This window comes from Neolamprologus multifasciatus, chromosome 11, assembly GCF_963576455.1.
Source record: "Neolamprologus multifasciatus chromosome 11, fNeoMul1.2, whole genome shotgun sequence".
Classification (NCBI taxonomy): Eukaryota; Metazoa; Chordata; class Actinopteri; order Cichliformes; family Cichlidae; genus Neolamprologus; species Neolamprologus multifasciatus.
Genome location: NC_140449.1, coordinates 23,534,723 through 23,553,457, shown reverse-complemented (window position 1 = coordinate 23,553,457; position 18,735 = coordinate 23,534,723). Strand labels below are relative to the sequence as shown.

The following is an 18,735-nucleotide window of genomic DNA, read 5'->3' as shown; positions in this document are numbered from 1 at the left end:
GATGCTAGACTGAGCAAGAGGTTTCTCACAGCAACACACTGAAGCCGGACTGGCTGCTCCCACCATGCATCCTTTTCTTCCACTTCAGCGCAGATGAAACGCAGACGGCGTCCCCCCCGTCCCCCCCTTTCCCTGACTCCACACTCCCTCTGCTAGTCTGCTCTCAACCGTGGAGCAGCCCAAGCAATGGGACAGAGGGATGCAATCACTCCAAGTCCATTTCTAGTGGTGTTTACAAAGATGCGATCCTTGCCAGCTGAGCTGGATGGAAGTCTGAGCAAAATCTGAGTCAGGAGAATCACTAAGGTTCTTCGAGCTCAAAGTCGACCCACTAACAAGTTATTTAGTCAATATGAATAAAACACAAACACTAAACAGTTGGCTTTGGAATAAAAACGAGTGGAAAACAGCGTTTCCATTGCCTCCTCTCGTATGTTGTTACTCCTCCGTGCACCTACTCTCTCCTTCTATCTCCCCCTCTCTCTGCTTCCACCGGCCCAGGAATCGATCTCCGCAGGATCGATAAGTTGGCATGAATATTCCCTGCCTGCCGAGAGTCTAGTTGGGGAGAGTCGGAGGCTGAGGCTCAGGCGCAGGCAGTGGAGAAGAGGGGAAGGACGGTGACGGAGACGGGGAGAGAAAAAATAGCCTACTCGGAAATAGGAACACACGGGCGGCGTGGAAATTAAGCAACACACGGGTGGAGCAGTGGCGCATCGTTTCACAGAACGGAAAGCGAAAAGAAACTGGACATTTTACGCAATTCATTTTCAATCAGTCTGGACAAAGCAAAGCGCCCGGGACAGCTTCTCTGATTTTTAACAGCCGCCCCGCAAGTGCGGAGGACTGTGTTCAAGCCCTCAGAAGGAGCTCGAGGTGTGTGTGTGTGCGTGCGTGTGCAAGTGGGTGTGTGCGCCGCCAGCTCTGCCCGCTGCAAGTGCATCGGCACCGAGCGAGGCGGGGCGGGTCTTCGCGGCTTGGCCGACATGGAGGAGGTGTAGCAGGGAGAAGAGAAAAAATGTCTTACCGGAGTTGGAGCGGAGAGCCAGAGGGGATTTGAGACGCCAGGCGTTGAGGTCAGGGGTAGCTCTCTGAAACACGAACGGCACCGGCAAAGGAACAAACATGATCTTCCTCCGGCTTCTTGTTTTGATGCAAATAATCTGTCAGATGTACTGTAACAAGCTCTGTCGTCCTCTGAAGCTCCTGCACTTTCGTCCGTTTCTCTGGCAGACAGCTTTTGGACAATATTTGGTATGGAGAGCTCAGAACATTCGCCGTTAGGTGTGTACACATGTAGCCCCAGCTGCGCACTTTATTTACATCTGTAGACTGGTGCTCGGCTTTTGTTTTGGTGTAAATGTGCATAGAACATAGCATTTATATTTATATATATATATATATATATATATATATTTATGTAGGATGGTCCCTTGAGTGCAGCAGTTATCTTACAGTCCAGACCAACACACAGACGGACAGAACGGAGATCAGAGCTCACTTCTACAGGCTACAGGAAAAGTTGTGTTACAATTGCAGACCTATTGTAAGTAAGCTTTGATAATAATAATAAAAACACGCAAGTCTGCGTGTCACCTGTCTGTCGTCGATGCACCTGCGTCTCTCTGTTACCTTTGCTCTGCTATATCATTTTCCTTGAGTAAACATAGAGGCCCGGGAGCTTATTTTATCCCCCCACACTCCTCTCTCGCTCCTCACCAGTTAACGTTTCCTGTAGGTGTGAGGAGGCATGAGAACAGTCGCTAGCCTATTCCTGTAGCATCACCGGCCGGGCTTGGCTTTGGTATTCGCTTTGCAGTTTAAAACAGCACAACAAGGACGCATATCAACGCGCTCGACAGTGGAAAAAACAAGGCCAGCAGAGTTAAAAAGTCTTATTTGGATTTCTGCACTATTTGGTTTGGTCTATACTGTATTTGGTCTCTAGCTGCACGCGCTCCTTCTCTTCTTCCCTTTGCATGAAGGCTACATGTAAGACATTCATCCGCGTGGGCAAAAAGCGGCGGCTCGCGCGTTTTTTTCTTCTTCTTTAAATTAAAACAGCTTCATTAAAGGCTTCCAAATAAACAAGTAGGACAAAAAAAAGGCTGAACGGACACAAACACACACGCGCACACACACATATACACACAAACACAACGCGCGCGCGTGCTTGGCCCTGACGCTCCTCCTCCCTCGCTCTCTGTCACAAGGCAGTAATTAAAACGCAATCAATCGATAGATAAACTAATAAATAAATACAGCGGGTAAATAAATAATAATAAAAAAAATCAGACTAAAAACCGAAAAAAAAAAAACCCAAACGGAAATAAGAAAGCGTATCTACTGAAATCCGAATTATGGTGTCGCGTTTTATCGGAACACTTGCCTATCTCCGTCCATCCGCCTGTGTGTCTGTTTTTGTCTGTCTGTTTGTCCCCGATATTATTTGGGAACCCCAACAGCTCATTCGACCCGGCTCCCTCCAGGATTGTAGCGATCTGCCACTAGGCTGGCCGCAACATTGAGGCGAGAGAGGACCCGCTACTACTCACACATCACCACCACCCCACCCCCGCACCTCCCTCCATCCCTCAATCCCTCCCTCCTGCCTCCCACCCACCCACCACCGCCACCCCCACCAACCACCCCATCTCCCTCGTTTTCACTACCGCTGCAAAAGGTATCCTGTATTGATTTTTGGATTTTTCCCCCCTCTTAATAATACCGGCTATAATGATGCCAATGGTGATCAGTGCATTACTGCTGGCCTCCTTGGGTAGGGATGAAGACCCGATAAGAGAATCCATGGATACCTATAGGTGCTTAGTGCTAATACCTGCCAGGATACCCAGCATGCACGCAATTAAGTCATCTCATCACTGCTGCGTTTAATAAGCCCTCCTGAGCGGAATAGGGTCTATCATTATTCAGATAGACAGAAAGACAAGAGCGACCACTGCTGTTCCAGGCATGAGAAAATATCAAGCAGACTGAAAACACAGTGCAGGCTATAAACTCAGTGAGATAAGAGCAGCATGTGCATGCATAAGTGCTTGCATTTGAGTTTGCAGGCAGGATACAAATGAAAACAACAAGAGCAACAATAAAAATAAAGAACAAGAGAGCCCAGGTGTCAGGGGACGAGCTCCTCCATTACAAAGGTGATCACCAGCAGCCCTTCTTCCACGCATGCCGGCCTCCCTTCTGCCCTCTCCCACTCCCGGGCTCCCGACATGTTACATGCTGTCAATTACAGGCCAACATCAGTCAACGCCGCACGCTTACACGCCAGATTATTGTCGATATGGATTTTTAAATAGAAAAATCTATACGTTAAACATTGCAGTCAATACGGGCAAATCGATAGGAATGAGCGAGCTCTTGCTCCTGTTGGGCCTGAGAGCCTCATCCCGCAGGACTGTTTATGCCTGCTCACTTAATGCTGTGGGCGATTAGGCCCGTTTTAATGGAAACTGCACGTGCAATAAATTACTTTCCCATCATCACCAGACTTGTCATTTACTCAGTCATCAGCAGACAGCCATATTGCCAAGAAATGTGAGCCGCACACTAAAACTGGCATATTCCTAATTATGAAAAATGTGTCATCCTCTGTAGTAGACAACCTGGTTTTATTGTCCTTCTCCCTCTGCTTCACATATGACAGATGACATCCGCAGATCCAATGAGGGAGAGGAGGAGAGGGAAGAGAGAGAAGAACGGGAGACACAGGGAGTAAGGAAAGGAGGAAGGGGAGAAGTAGAAAAGTGGAAAACTGAGAAAGAGGAGTAAGGTGGCAGGGTAATAAGAGGGAAGGAGGAGATGGGAGGTGAGGCAGCAAGAAGAGAGGGGAGGAAAGAAGGAGGGAAGGGCGAAGTGACTAGTTGTCCTTCAAAGACCCCCTTCTCTCCACAAAGGGAGCCATGCGCGCCCCCTTTCCCTCCTCCCCGCACTCCTTCCAGACAAAAGCAATTATTTCTTGTAGAATGTAGTGTGGTTGTGCGCGTCTGTGGAAGAGAGGGATGGAGGGAGGGTGTGTGAGATTGAAGGAGGGGAAAATAAGATGGTGTTGGAGGGGTGAGGAGGATGAGGGGGTGAGGAGGGAGGAGGAGGGGTGCTAACACATACAGCATCCATCCATTTGTCCTCCATGCGCTCTTCTTACCAAACTCTTCTTTTTCTTCCTCCTGACGCGGCCACAAAGACACAGAAAACTATCAATGAGGCAGTCACACATATAAAAACACACCGCCATCAAAACACCTGCGTGGATTTCAGGTATTCAGATGAGCGGATCTCCTTATTCTGCAGCAGATGCTGAAAACTTTAAAGGGAAGAAACAAACTGTCATGTCCTCTCGCTGACCGTCTTTCACACAAATTCAGGCATGTGCAGAATTTTGATTTTTCCCTCTATTAAAGTTATTTTCCCTCATCATGTCTACACAGGTGCAAACTGTTTGACAGGTAAAATAAGCACAGAATACAGAGGCTTCGCTACCTGGCCATCTGTCTGGGACTGACCACCTGAATTCTGCAAACCGCCCCCTCCGTGTCTTTCTTGCTTGGTGCCTATAGGGCCCCCGCAGCGAGGTGGGCTCTACAGTTTCAGTCCCCAAGGGACGTGGTGAGACCCACAACCCCAAAGAGAGAGAAACAGATAGGGAGAGCGAGCTCCCCTGAGGGGCCGCTCCAGCCAATAACCCCTGCTGGACCGCTTTCATTGAAGGCCCATGGTCCTGATTGTCCACCTCCCTCCCTATCAAGCCTCCCAATCCATACAGAGATATATAGCTGGTTCCATTGTTTTCTGGGCTGTATCTTTGCCCTGCTGTATTGAAAAATACTCTTCCAAAATTGTCTCTCTCGCTCTCTCGCTTTGCTTCTATTTTTTTCAGGGACAAATAACAAATACTGTAATGGATGTAATATTGGAAAGCAGGAACTAAAAATAAAGTTTAGGGATTGAGATTTAACTGCTGAATGATTCTTTTTAATAACCAAAAGAAGTATAAATGTCTATCTTTTGTAATTTGTGTGCTTCACATCTTCCAGAAAGTTTTTCTTCCCTTTAAATGACAAAATAAATGAGACTTCTGCTTGCAGTGTACTGCACTGGATTTGCAGGTTTTTTTGCATTACATAATGTCTGTGCTGTAGAATTTATTACATTTGCTAAAAATCATATACATATATGAACTCGTTATGATGCCACAATATTGATATATGTCGTCAAATAAATTTATAAGCTACTGCTAATGGGGAAAACACACTGTTAATAGGTAAACACACTTCTCTGTTCATCACAGCTACTCCCCACAATTATTTAATGAGTGAAATATTTAAAAACAACTCCTGAATCACTCTTTTCAAAACTTATTACATATTATTGGATTCAGTTAGACAACATCTCCAATAAAAAGACAAAATATCAAACTAATAGACCAAATGAAGAAAATAAAAAAATATTCTTATAATCTATTTGAAGTTCTTTTTTCTTTCAGCGTTTTTTTCTTTAACACAAATCAGTTTGTTTGCAGCTGATACTCTGGCTTACGTAGTTTTCCCCACCTACAGTAGTCACAAGCAGATTTATTCATAGAAAGCAATTTGTTCAATTTCTCTCCACAAAATGTTTTCTGTGTCATGTGCTGTAGGTCAGGATGTGGCATGAAAAATGTATCCAATCAGAAAAAGCCAAAGTATCCTTAGGCTACACATTAGTCACAACACGGACCATTCATTAGTCATATTGTTTATTGCACTCTTGGTAATTGCCTGTTCTTCATTTTGAATGATTGATTTGACTGGCTAGAAACAGAGTTTGAATATTGAACATGATTTTTTTTAGTTTTTATTATAAATGATGAAGCAGAAGAAAAGTTCTAACCACAAAAAAACCCAAACCCTTTTCCTCGGTGAAACGGTTCGTACTGATCAGACGGGATGTGTGTGTGTTTGTCCTCACGCGCCGCTCCGCATGTGTGACCCCGGCTCATCCGAGGGTGTTCGCGGCCATGTCACGGTCGTAGTTAAATGGTGATGTCATGTTGACAAACGAGCTGGTCAAATTAAATTCTCACTCATCAATAACTGCGTCGGTTGGGAATCAATAGGAGGCCAACGGTGGCGTTACTGGCTCTGTCAGCGGCCTAACAAGGCCCTATTAGAATGGACAACACTCTCTCTCTCTCTCACTGTCGCCTTGTCCCGTCTCATCCGGGCAGCGCGAGGCGTCAACACACTCCTCTCATATCCTCTCCGTGCACACACACATCAATAACAGATGGCAAAATGTAATATTCACATAATGCCATGCTCTGACATGATGTATAGATTTGTCAAGATAATATGGATATGATGCATGGGCTTTTATGAGGTTTGTTTTCTTGGTGTCTTTGTCAGTGCGTGTGTTGGCGAGTGGGTGGGCAGGTACTGTTTGTGGATCTTGGTAAGTGCCAGTGTGTGGGAAGGCAAGATGTGGTGCAGGCTTTGGATCCTAACTGCAGAGTTCACATCCAACCAAGATTCAATCAATCCAAGAAGATACACACATACAGGTGTGGAAGAAGAAGAAGAAGAAGAAGAAGAAGTGAGCTGTGTGTGTGCACAAGTCAAAGTCACACACACGAAAAAAATTCCCAAATGAGAATGGTAAAACTTCACATGCACGCTCACGTACACAGATACACGTATGTTGAAGCAGAAAATACACACAGCCTCACACAAACGATGACTGTACACCACAATCTCCAGCCCTCCGCCTTCCGTTCTCGCTTTCCTCGAGCGAACAAGCAGCTGATCCAGCTAAAGCCCGTGTTCTTTCTGTATTCCTTGTCTTTTTTATTAGTTTTTATTAACTTTGCCTCCCTCTCTCTGTCAGCACTCTCAATAATCAATGCTGATATATTGCCAATATCCAGCTCGGTCCCTCATGCCATCTTTCACAGAGGCTCAGTTATTGGGGGAGATTGGCCCAATAATAATGATATTTATAATAGATATTTATTATCTGGGTTTGTGGCAGGGCTGTGGAAGCCCCCTGCTGAAAACTTACATGCACGCAGGCACATAAACGTATACACACACACGCGTGTGCGCACACACACACACACACACAGCCTCGCTGGGGCTCTTTAATTTACACTGGTAATATCAGCCGATTATGCCCCACACAGATAGTGTAGGGTTATCGGCAGAGTTAACACACAGTGGCTGCAATGTATTCACTCCACATTATAGAGTCCACTGCACCTGCATGTGTGTACGCGCGTGTGTGGAGAGCTGAAGGTCCATCTTTGGCAGCCTACCGGCACTGAGCGGTGTTTAGAAGCCAAGGGAGGGTTGATGGGATGGGTCAAGATTCAAGCAGTGCTTGGTCAGGGGAGGGGATACAGGAGAGAGGGGACTGGACAATCTGGCCTCTCGCCCTCTCCACCCCTCCTTCTTCTCCACACACAGACACACACACACACAATCCAACCCCCCAGGCCTCATCTACACCCCCTCCATCTCCCTGCATCCCTCCAGTAGCCAGGGCCCCAGACGGTAATCCACCCCAGTGCTCCTCATCCTTTCATGTATTGATTTCCTCTCCTGCGCCACGGTTACATGTCGCACCCACGTCATTGGGTCTCGGCTGCTTCTGCTCCCACCCCCTCCCCTATCTGCCTCACCCATTACCCCACCCTTACACTTACCCTCTCCACCCCCCACCATCTTCAACAACAACTAAAGGGCTGGGTTGCGGGATGGGGAGGTTAGAGAAGGGAGGAAAAAAGAAAAAAAAAAGGAGGGAGAGTGGACTAAAGGGAGGAAAAAGAGGGCAGATAAAGCACTGCAGTATTTCAGTAAAGCAACCAGCATTTTACAGGGATGGAAACAAACAGGAGAGGATGGAGAGAGAAATAACAGGAAAAAAATCTGCCCCTGGGGGCTGCAGAGGATATTGTGGAAATTATCAGAGTGCGACACACGCTCGAAGTCCACAGTGAGAGATTTATTTCGAATTTGTCTTTGACAGTGAAATTCATCACTGAGTAGGCCTGTATCTGCTCTAATTTTATAGACGCATTTGGATGAACACGAGGAGCCAGAGTCCCAATTTGTGAGAGATAAATCTGAAATTCATTAGCGGAGCAGCGACGACCGCTTGATCAATCAGTTAGTCAGTGGGCAGAAAATTAATTGGCACCAATTTAGATAATCGATTAATAATTTTGTCAGTCTCCGAGAAAAAAAATGAAACAATCCCATCCTCAGTTTTATTTCCTTATGAGCTAAGTGGCTTTGAGTTTGAGACTTTCTGCCACATTTCACTGTTTACCAAGAAGAAATATTTCAAGTCCTATCAATTCAAAAACTCCATCAGGTATAAAGTTGGAGCTGTTGTCTTTTTCCACAAACCTCTGGTATGAGTTTGCATTTTTCAGGCCCCATGTGATTAGTGTGTGCAGAAAAGTTGTGTGTGTATGTGTGTGTGTGTCATCCCCCAGTGAACGAATGAAGTATGTATGAGACTGCAGGCTGGGAGTACGACAGGTCAAGGTTATGTTTTGAGTGTGTGTTGGACGAAGTGGTGTCGGTCCGTCTGGCTGATTGTGTGAGAGGTGTGTGTGCAAGGACAGCGTCAGCGCTTGTGCGTGTGTGTGAGTGCAACACCTTATGCGAGAATCTGCCCTGATCATATATGTGTATGTGTGCTGAGAGGGACACGTTGTGTGTGTTGGATGTGGTTTTGTGTGCTGAGTCCGCAGGTTCCTACTTCTCATCTAAAAGAGAAGTCAGTAGCGGTGACCATCAGGCGCTTTGAGTCTTATTGTCCACGGGCGCCTCCGCGTGTGTTTGTACATGCGTAATCTAAAACAAGGAAAGCCACATATTAATGTATCCGAGTATTTGTAAAATAGCCTGTGTGTGTGTGTGAAAGAGAGAGAGAGAGAGAGAGAGGGAGAGAGAGAGAGAGAGAGAGAGAGAGAGAGAGAGAGAGACCATGTGTGCTGTCAGGCCATCCCTATCCCTATCATCAGGGCAAACATAGGCCCCATAACTACAAAGCAAACAGCGGTTCAGCCCAGGGTATGCATTTTAAACACTTTATCTCCCATTGTTTAGCCAGCACTCTCTCCTCTCAACCCTGAAATCTGTTATTTTACATTTTCTGCAGATGCAAACGGCAGACAGAAAATGTAAACACAGAATGGTTAATCAAAACTGTCACTGCCGCCTTTACCATCATAATAACGCAGCTATTAAAGCGCACTCTTTAAAACATCCTGTGTTTAATGCCACTGTGGAGCGGCATTACATCATCTTGACAACAGTCGCGATATTGAAGTTTTTCTCCCACTGTTGCTGACAATAGTTTGCTTGCCTTTTGAAAGCACTTATCTTAAGTGGATCAACGCAGAGTAAATTGTAATTGCAACGCAGTAATGCTACATATGGTCCATATATTGTGTGCTGTGCAAGGCACTCAACTGCACGCTGAGACAGAAAAGCAGCAAATGACTTTAGAAAAGGTTAGCACAATTTGGTCAAGTACAGAGGCTATAAAAAGAAAATGCTATCAACTGAATGTCTGAATTTGAGCTTCAACACTTAAGCCAAGAAAAGGTCAAACACACGCGCGCGCGCGCAGACACACACAAATATACAAACACATACATGTTATCGAGCATGCATCTGAAGAATTCATCGTTTACTTCACATCGAGCCCTCGCACACGCACACACATTCAAGCGTGCGTGTGAGCGCAGACACACACACGCACACAGAGACTCGGATACAGCCAATTAGGTCCACCACCTTCAGAGAAACACCAGTGGGCATGTAAGATTCGGAGTCCAGCGGGCCTCTAAAACCTAACACAGTCATAAGCCAGAAATAACACACACACGTCTCCAGTAGGCTCTGCAGACCGTGTGAAATAGCAAGGCAAAGACAAAACACTCCATTCCATCTCTGACATTTCCAATATCTGTCTATCCCTCATAAACCTTTGTTCACCCATAAAGTGACTCATTCTTCACAGATGAACATGTTCCATCCAGGCGGCTACCAGGCTGGCAGTCGTTACTGCCAGTCGTTCCTGACGCTTGTTATAATTACAGAATTATTGATTCCCTTTACATTTCACAGATTTTTGGCAGGAGGTGCTAAAGATAAATTGATTTAAAATCCCCATTACGCTGTGTAGAAACGCTTTAATGCTTTAAAAATAGTTTGATTGCGGAGCTATCCGTGTTTTCTTGCGCCTTTTGTTTCTACACTGCATGTATACACCCGTATTGTGTGTGTACGTGTGTGTTTTATTTAACTCGACTTCCCCTTAAAGCTCATAACTCTGGTTTCGCCTCCTCACCTCCTGCTCTTTGTCTCTCACTCTGTTAATTCACTACGCTGTCACCGGTCAGTGTATTTACCTAACGCCAGTCTCTCCCCCTTTCCCTCTTCCCTCTCTCCTCTACCTTCCTTCTTGTCTCAATCCTTTCCTCCATCTCTGCCCCTGCGAACGGCGAGACTGTGTGAGTAAGCGTGCAGGAGATTTAGAGCGGGGATCAATAAGAAATTTAAAAATCAATGCACTTAGCGCCAGGAAATCAATGGGCCTAATCGGGATGCCAATCGGCCCAGTCAAAACAATTAAGAGGGAAGAAAAATGTTTAACAACCTCCTCTTGCTTACATAGACACAGGGGGGGAGCAAGGGAGAGAGTGACAGAGGCCTAAAGAGGAATATCAGGGAGACACAGAGGGATGAGATGAAGTGATATATGGGAAGGAAAGGCTCAGGAGAGAGCGCTCAAAGCTTAGACTCAAGGAAAGAGGGATTGGAGGGAGAGGCGGAGAAAGACGAGGAGTGAGGGACACAAATGGTGATAAAGAACCAGTTGGGAGCCATGAAGGACAACAGAGGAGAAAAGGGAAAGTTGACGGATGTGGATGGCGGGGCAGAATTGGAATTTTTTTTTCTTTTAATCCACTCTTTTTTTGTTTAAATATTCCATAGAAAAGAGAGCTGAGGTTTACAAATAAGGTCACAGTTTGTGATCAGAAACACAAAAAGTAATACCCTCCCTCTGGAAGTGGTACTATTTGCTTCATCAAAGGCTCCAAAACCGAGCAGCTCCCTGTGATCAGACACAGAACAGCACAGCACTCATCCTCACCAAGACAGCCAATCAAGCAACAGCTGGAGTCACGAACAGCCAACACTTCCAAATCAAGCGACATCAAAAGAGAGGACATTGCGCTCCCCGTCGAAGCGTCCAATCGCACTGAATGTTTGTCAGCGCGGGCGCCCAATGAGGGAACTGCTGCTGAGTGCGGGAAACAGCAGAACGGCTTGGCGGTTTGTGGTAGGGGGGCTAATTTGGGGTCAATCAATAGATCTCCCCTCTCTCTATCTTCTGCCTACTTACCACGCTAAAATCAATGGGAAAGCCAACAGTTCCCCGCCCCAGTGTGGATTAGTGAACACACACAACTAATCAGCGAGTCACTGAAACTGACATCTCAGCTATTAACCTATTGATACAGGAGACACATGTTGAACGCGTACACACACACATACCACCACATATTCCAGCAGAAACATCTGTGCTGCTGTAATGATGAAGGATATGCCTCATGATGCTCACACCCAAAGAGCCTTTGAAAGTTTCTACAGAGGCGAAAATGTTTTATCTGGTATAAAACACAAAATAAAACATCAATATTCATAAAACTTCATGGCTTTTCTTTGCGTTTTTCAACATACGCCTGCCCCAGAGGCTCAGCAGCAGCAGCAGCGAGCAGAGGCGCTAACTATTGCTGAGCACCAACATCCTCAGATCCAGCCGCAACCAAGAGACATTTAAATGTTTTCAGGGCTCTCAGTCCACTAGTCCAACATCCCCTCGCATCAAATCACGCACCTCTGTGGGATCCCTGGCTTTGAGGGTCAAAGTGGGAGCTCGAAATGACTCTGTGCGGACACCAGTTTCACTCTAATTCAGGTGTCAGCCAGCACCGGCCTCCATTAAAGACAGAGGAGCAGTGCGTGTTAGCGAGGGGAAGTGTGCATTTTTTGCCTGTAACGTGGGGGCACTCGGCCAGTTTGGACCGGTGCATACATTTGACGTATAAAAAAGCTTTTTTTAAAATAATTGGTTGTCAAAATGCAAGCACATCTGAAAATTGAGAATTTGATAGGTGATTAGAGAAACATTTCATGCCAAAGCCGATAAGCGATTCAAAACACACCTGTCGGGCATCCCATTAAAGACAATAAATTGTGCAACTTTAAAGAAAGCATCACTGAGGGTTTTTTTATTTTATTTGTGTGTGTGTGTGTGTGCGTGTGTGTTGAAACACCTCGCTGAGTCTCCTCAGGAAGATAAAATAATATGTACCTGGCTCTTAAGAGGAGCACTACACAAGGATCATTTTTCAAAAATAACAGCCTGACTAGCTTTCATCCCTTACTTTTGAAAGCCCTCTTGTTTTCTGAGATTGCCTCTCCTTCCTCTGTTACTCCTCCCCTCCCTCACCATCCCCTCCCCTCTCTGTCATGTTTTAGTTTTCATATGTTGGTTTTGTTCTTCCTCATTTTCCCCTTGTGTAAAAAATGAAAGGCTGAAAATAGGATGAGCGAGGACTGGGAAAGCGGGAGGGGGGGCAAGAGAGAATGAAAGGCAGGAGGCAAAAGCAACGACTGCACATCGGTGAAATCGCTGTCTGCAGTGCTGAGGCTGTTCTCTTCTCTGCACTGACAGTTACAATACAGTCCCAAGCCCCATCCATATACATCATACTCTGAAAACCAAATGTTATCCATAGACAATGCAAAATGGTCCCTTCGCCCAGTGTTGAAAGGCTGTATACCAATGTGATGGACCCACAGCATGACAAGAGGAACAGCATTGATCAGCCACAGGCAGCTGCATAAAAACAGCCTTTAAATCGCATTCAGACGTACGAGTGATTTGAAAAGATAAATCCAGCTCATGCATGTTTTTTTGAATTAGTTATCAACCATGCACATTGTAGTGTGACCGGCGCGGGGAAAGCAAGGATAACTGTCTTTCTCCTCCTATCTATTTCTTCTTGCTTCTTGACATCCTTTCAGCAATCCGTTTTCACACGTTAAACGCACAAAGAGAATGGAAGTGAGAGGTGTATGAAGTAGACTGGATTTCCTTCTTCTTGTTGTTGTTGTTTTTTTCTCTCTTTCCCTCTTTCTTCTCTTCACAGACTTTATTTCCATGGTGGACCCATAGTGATCAGCAGGCAGTCATGGCTTAGCGGACATGATTGTGTGTTTAGGCCTAATCCAAACCTCTTCCTCCACGCCGGGGTGGTTGTGATGGAGATGGAGGGCGAGTAACTTATTGAGAGAGCGAGAGAGACATAGAGAGATGGAGAGGGAGAGAAGAAAAAAAGTGTGAAGTTGTATTGTCAAGATGTCCAGGCCAGTCCGGATGCATTGGTTCCGTATAACATTCCTATTCCAGCTCAACAGACGGATGCTGCCATTCTGCGAGAACGCAATCCTGATTTCTCGCTTGAGACCCAATATCTGCACCATACAAATAGGGTGAGGATATTGGGGGTGTGTGGAAAGTGATACACACCAGGAATATGGCTCTTTCTTCTTATCCTGCTCAGCCATATTGATGTTTGTGAGCCTTTCATTGCTCAGCCAAAATGAAGTCTTTCAGGGGCCAGAGCCATTGACAGATTAAGAAAACATATCCTGTTTTGTAGAACATGACAGAAGCTTTCTTGTTATCTGAATAATATGAGCAGTGCTGAGGTGGCACGGAAAGACTGTTTGTGAAACATTGTGTGGTTAAACCCGGGTTTGAAATTACAGCCTGCTCTCACTAGAAGAAAAAAAAAGACTTTAACTGTGAAACTGAAAGTAGCTTCTCAACTGAAGAAAGAAACGCTCATTATGTTGTCATTTCATTATGTAATTGTTAATGGAAACATCTGTCCATGATTATTCTCCAACATCCACAAGCGAAAACTTCATATTCGTCATTTGGCCCTGAGAGAAAGGCTGGAAATGTCGAGCTATACATGGCAACACAGCCGAACCCTCACACAACAGAGATGAGCTGAAAATGACCAAATCACAGAAAATTGATCACATCCAACAAAATGACGGGGTGACTAAAATTGGTGTGAGCTTTCTTGGGGCTGAAAAAAAAATTTGGCAAATGCTTTCTGACAATCACATTGTAGTTCTCCCAACAAAGAAAAAATTGTTTAGAAATGAGCCCTAATTAATTTATTCTGACATTAACTGTGATGGAAACATCTGAGTCAGGCAGACGAGTGGACGGAGCAGCGACGCATTCAAAGGCGAGGCCAGGAACGACGAGGAGGTGGTGATGTGGCACAAAAGAGGATTCGTAGATGATGGCAAAGACAACAAACACAACAACAAAAACAAAGCAAAAAAATGCTGAAGAAAAGATGGAGAAAAAAATAAGGTGTGCTGCAGTCATCTGGAGTGTGTAAAGGGGTTATGCTGAAAGGTGGCATGTTCAGATGCGATAGACAGAAAGAAGAGGGAGGAGGTGAGTAACAGAGAGGTACAGGGAGAACAATTGATAAAGGGCTGGTAGAGAAGAAGAGCTTTAAGATTAAGGAATGAGTGTGGGGTAAAAGGAGGAGGATTAGGGGTTTGGGTGAGAGCAGGACAAAGTGAGAAAGGTGGGGAGGGAGGTAGGGAGGAGCTGAAACCAGGAGAATGAGAGGCGCGCAGAAAGAGGAAACTGTACAGGGCTTTTGACGGAGAGAGCAGGGATAAAAAGATGTATTTTTCCTGCTTCCTCTGTTGTCCTGCCTTTCCTCTGGGCAACTTCCCGCTGCTCTCCCCCTCTCTGCTGCCTTCCTCCTCTGTCTGACACAGTGGGAAGATAGGTAGGAAACCTAATCGAGCCAGACACGCCGCCTGCTCTCTGCTGACACTCACAGGCGGAGGGGGGGCACTACAAATCCTGCTGACCAGCCGAGCTGAGACCCCCACTCCCAACCTCCTCTCTCACCTACTGGCCAGAGCGGCCATCATCATTCGGCACAATAGGGTGGAGGAGATGGGGGTGAGAGGGGAAAGAGATGCCCAATGGGTAACATGACCCAGTAACACTGCCAAGAATTAGAAGTTTGATTCTTGCTGAGAGGAGAGAGTCTGAATGAAACTATCAAGGCACAGAAGCCACGGAAATCTTTTAATATTGGTAAAGAAAGAAAGAAAGAAAGAAAGAAAGAAAGAAAGAAAGAAAGAAAGAAAGAAAGAAAGAAAGAAAGAAAGAAAGAAAGAAAGAAAGAAAAAAAGAAAGAAAGAAAAAGCATAAACTAATTTACAGTGTTAGGTCTCTCCTAAATTATGCCAATACTTTAATGCTGAAACACTCTGGATTTATTGATTAGATGATTTAAAAAAAAAAACCCAGTTCTGGTAATGACAATATCTCTAATTAGGGAGGCAAGAGGATACGAGGTGCTGACTATGAACTGCAGCACGCCAAGTTCAATTTATTTTCCTTCTCTTTCTCCTCATTTCTCTCCTGTCAGATCCCCCAAATTATAAAATTATGCATTTAAATATTTTCAGTAATCTATCAAGAAAAACTATGAAATGTGTGCTGCTTTGAAAAAAAAGGGATTTTAGTATCGCTTCATTTCAGTTCCTCTCTCTTTTAATAACAAACAACAAATAACAAACCAATCCAAAGCATCATATTAGAGCCTCATCATTTTTTTAAATCATATATAAGATTTTAGACTGGATTAGTTTATTTTAATTTAAAAAAAAAAAATCTGAATTTAACCCTGAAATAAGCAAAATACAGAAAAAAAGCTCTACATACAAAACAGAGAAATGTATGCCAGGGGCTGATGCAACAGAGCAGATTCTAAGATAAAATGATGGCACTGTGGTAATGACTTTACTGTTTAACTTAAAGTGAAGTGACTTTGCACACTCGTGTTGCTTTCTTGCTTTTACTTTTGTCGTGTCACAGACCTCTTTAGAAGGTTTCATACAAAAAAAACACATTCAGCACAGGCTGCTTACACTATACATGAATATGTGGATCCACTGAAAATCACAAAGATTCGTTTTTTGTTTTGTCAGTGAATATTTTTCAGATTAAACTCAAAAGATTTATTTTTTCTGATAGACGAACTCAAATCCTTTGTCAAACTGTATGAACAAAAGCCGCTGATCATTGACGGGTGTGGTAGGATGCCAGGGTGGGAGCATGTCCTGTAGTGTGTGTGTGTGGGGAGGCTCTGCTGTGCAGGTAAAAATGAATGAGGGTCAGTGTGTGTGTGTGTCAGTGGGGGAGTCTGCCTCCCTGGTCATTGTGTGGGGAGAGACAGCCATTACAGACTGACCGTTATGGTGACAAGCAGTGACACACTGAGGCTCCTCTCGGGGGAATTAGCTGTGGACAGACGATGGGATGTGCAAAGGTTGTGTGGACATTGTACACTTGCTGCATTGTCCTTTTTTTTTAACTCTCTATACATTAAGTACTTACGTGTGTACATGTGTGATTGTGTTTTTGTGTTGCTGTATAAATACGTGCGTGTGAGTGTGTGTGTCCAAACCAGATAGCACATATTTGCTAATCTGGAGGGGGTAGCTGGAGGAAGGGGGTAGGGTCAGAAGCCGGGGTCAGGTGTTAATTCACTGCTTCAAAAGCAGAGCCAAACACAAAAACCAGGGGAGACCGCAACCGAACAGATCGACCAAAACCACAAGGATATATTCAAGGTCCACTGCAGTAACCATGCACCTCTGCTTCTCCCTCCCGCCGACATCCTCTTTAGATTCACCTTCGCTCTTGCTTTTCCTCCCTTCTGTCCTAAATTTCACCTCATTTTTTCCCCATCTCTACCCCTTTCCCCCCCATCCCCTCTCTCTAGCTGGTCCAGTATGTGCAGCCTCCTCCCCCAAAAAAGGTCAGTCAGTCTGCAGGGTCATCAGTCTGGGATGAAGCTGAACTTTGACCCTGAGCCCTTGATGTATTCCAACCACAAACCCCGCAGACACACTCGTGTAATGGACATGTGCGGCCTCACAAGAGGCTTGTTTCATTGCGGCCATTTTTGATCAATTTATCACTTTTCTGTTGTCACTTATTGAAGTTCTGTCTGTGCTGGCGAAGCCTAGGTCTGCGCGGCACAGCAGGTTAAGAAAGACAATGACATCGACAAAGTGATCTATCTCGGATGATTAATCCCACCAACATTTATCAGCTAATCGATGCAGCGATGATCGGGAAGTGCCCACTGATTACATTCAACAACCACAACTGATACATGACTATGTTGAGGAGGGAGTAGGAGTAAACACTCTCATACGCGGGAAAGACAGACACTAATCTCTCCCCCCCCCCCCCCCCCCCCCCACACACACACACAAACCAAAAATCAGCCATACACAGATGGAGGGTTTTTGATTTTCCTCTATAGGAACTATAATGCACCACAGTAACAATGTGTTCTATAGCTTCTCACAGGTCTTCATGTTTTCTGTGCCAAAGTGTAAAAGTATCCATTCAATTACATTCAAGTAAAACTAAGCTGTGCTGTAGGGACACCAACTATCAACCATATCCTAAAAACAAAGAAATATTAAATATTTAAAATGCAATTTTGTTCCCAAAACGATGTGAGGAAAAAATAAACTGAATTCTAACAGAAATTATTAAAACACGTGTTTTGCACTTTGGTGAACATTCAGAGGTGCGAAATTTACCTACTAGAAATCCTAATATTCTGTATACCGGCCTCTGGTCCCTTCGCTTCACAACAGCGATGCATCGTGCAACTGCAATCTTAACGCCTTAATTGAGGAACTGGCCAAACGACCTTTGACCCAGAGGTCATTAACGCATTGTGAGCAGGGCCACGGAGAGCCGCCGCACCATTTGGGAGGAGAGTCGTGCGCAGAAAACGGATTATTTTGTATCGCCTCTGGTGCCTGATACCGACTGAAGTGGCCCAGTGACCAAAAAAAAAAAAAAAAAAAAAACGTACAGAAAAATGTACATCAAAGCCCAAAGGCACGATCGCGCTGTTTACCATCAAACCTGAGCCAATAAACCGTTTATGAAATGAGCTTTGAAGCAGGCTGCATGCACGTTAACATAAACCATAAAATTGAACGTATCGGTTTTGTGGTCTGTTTGAAGTTGATAAGGTGCAGGACAGGGTGTCAGGGTGCCAGCTCAGTCCCATTAAATAATATATAAAGTATAAATAAAATCTCCCAGGAACACGCTCCTTTACAAATGCTAAATGAACAAAAAAAAAAATATATATATATATATTTAAAAGCGAGCGCAGGTTTTATTTTTAAATTTCCATGTGTGTGTAAGATTCCGTATATGCGATTCCTGGTTTTAATAAAAACTTCAGAAAAATGCTAAAACAAAAGCGTTTCTTTTTTTTTTAAAGAAGCACCTACATTTAAACGTTTATTTTTTGCCTCTCTTCTATATAATAAAAAATAAATAAAACCAATTGGCTGCTCAAGTCTCATCCTAAATTACAAATCTCGTCAGAACTATATTCCCATAATTCGAGTGTCGACTGTGTGCCCTGCGCTGGGCTGATCTTACTGATAACACTTCCGTAATTAACAGTTTTTGAACTGCGACACATCGAAATCAGCACGAGTCTATAACACACACATAATAGATTAAATACGAGGCCTTGTGTTTGAA

The 18,735-nt window shown here is 44.6% G+C and overlaps 1 protein-coding gene across 5 annotated transcripts in view; it reads right to left on the bottom strand.

Annotated features, from left to right (window-relative positions):
• The window catches only part of pou2f2b (POU class 2 homeobox 2b), a 76,505-nt gene that overhangs the window by 48,361 nt on the left and 9,409 nt on the right, over positions 1 to 18,735 (bottom strand). Inside the window, exon 1 of one of the 5 annotated variants that reach the window (XM_085177671.1) lies at positions 1,028 to 2,572. The exons of the other annotated variants lie outside the window; for them this stretch is intronic. Within the exon in view, the coding sequence (XP_085033797.1) occupies positions 1,028 to 1,127 (100 nt within the window). The 5' untranslated portion in view covers positions 1,128 to 2,572. Of the gene's footprint in view, positions 1 to 1,027; positions 2,573 to 18,735 lie in introns of those variants that run through there. 5 annotated transcript variants of the gene reach the window in all.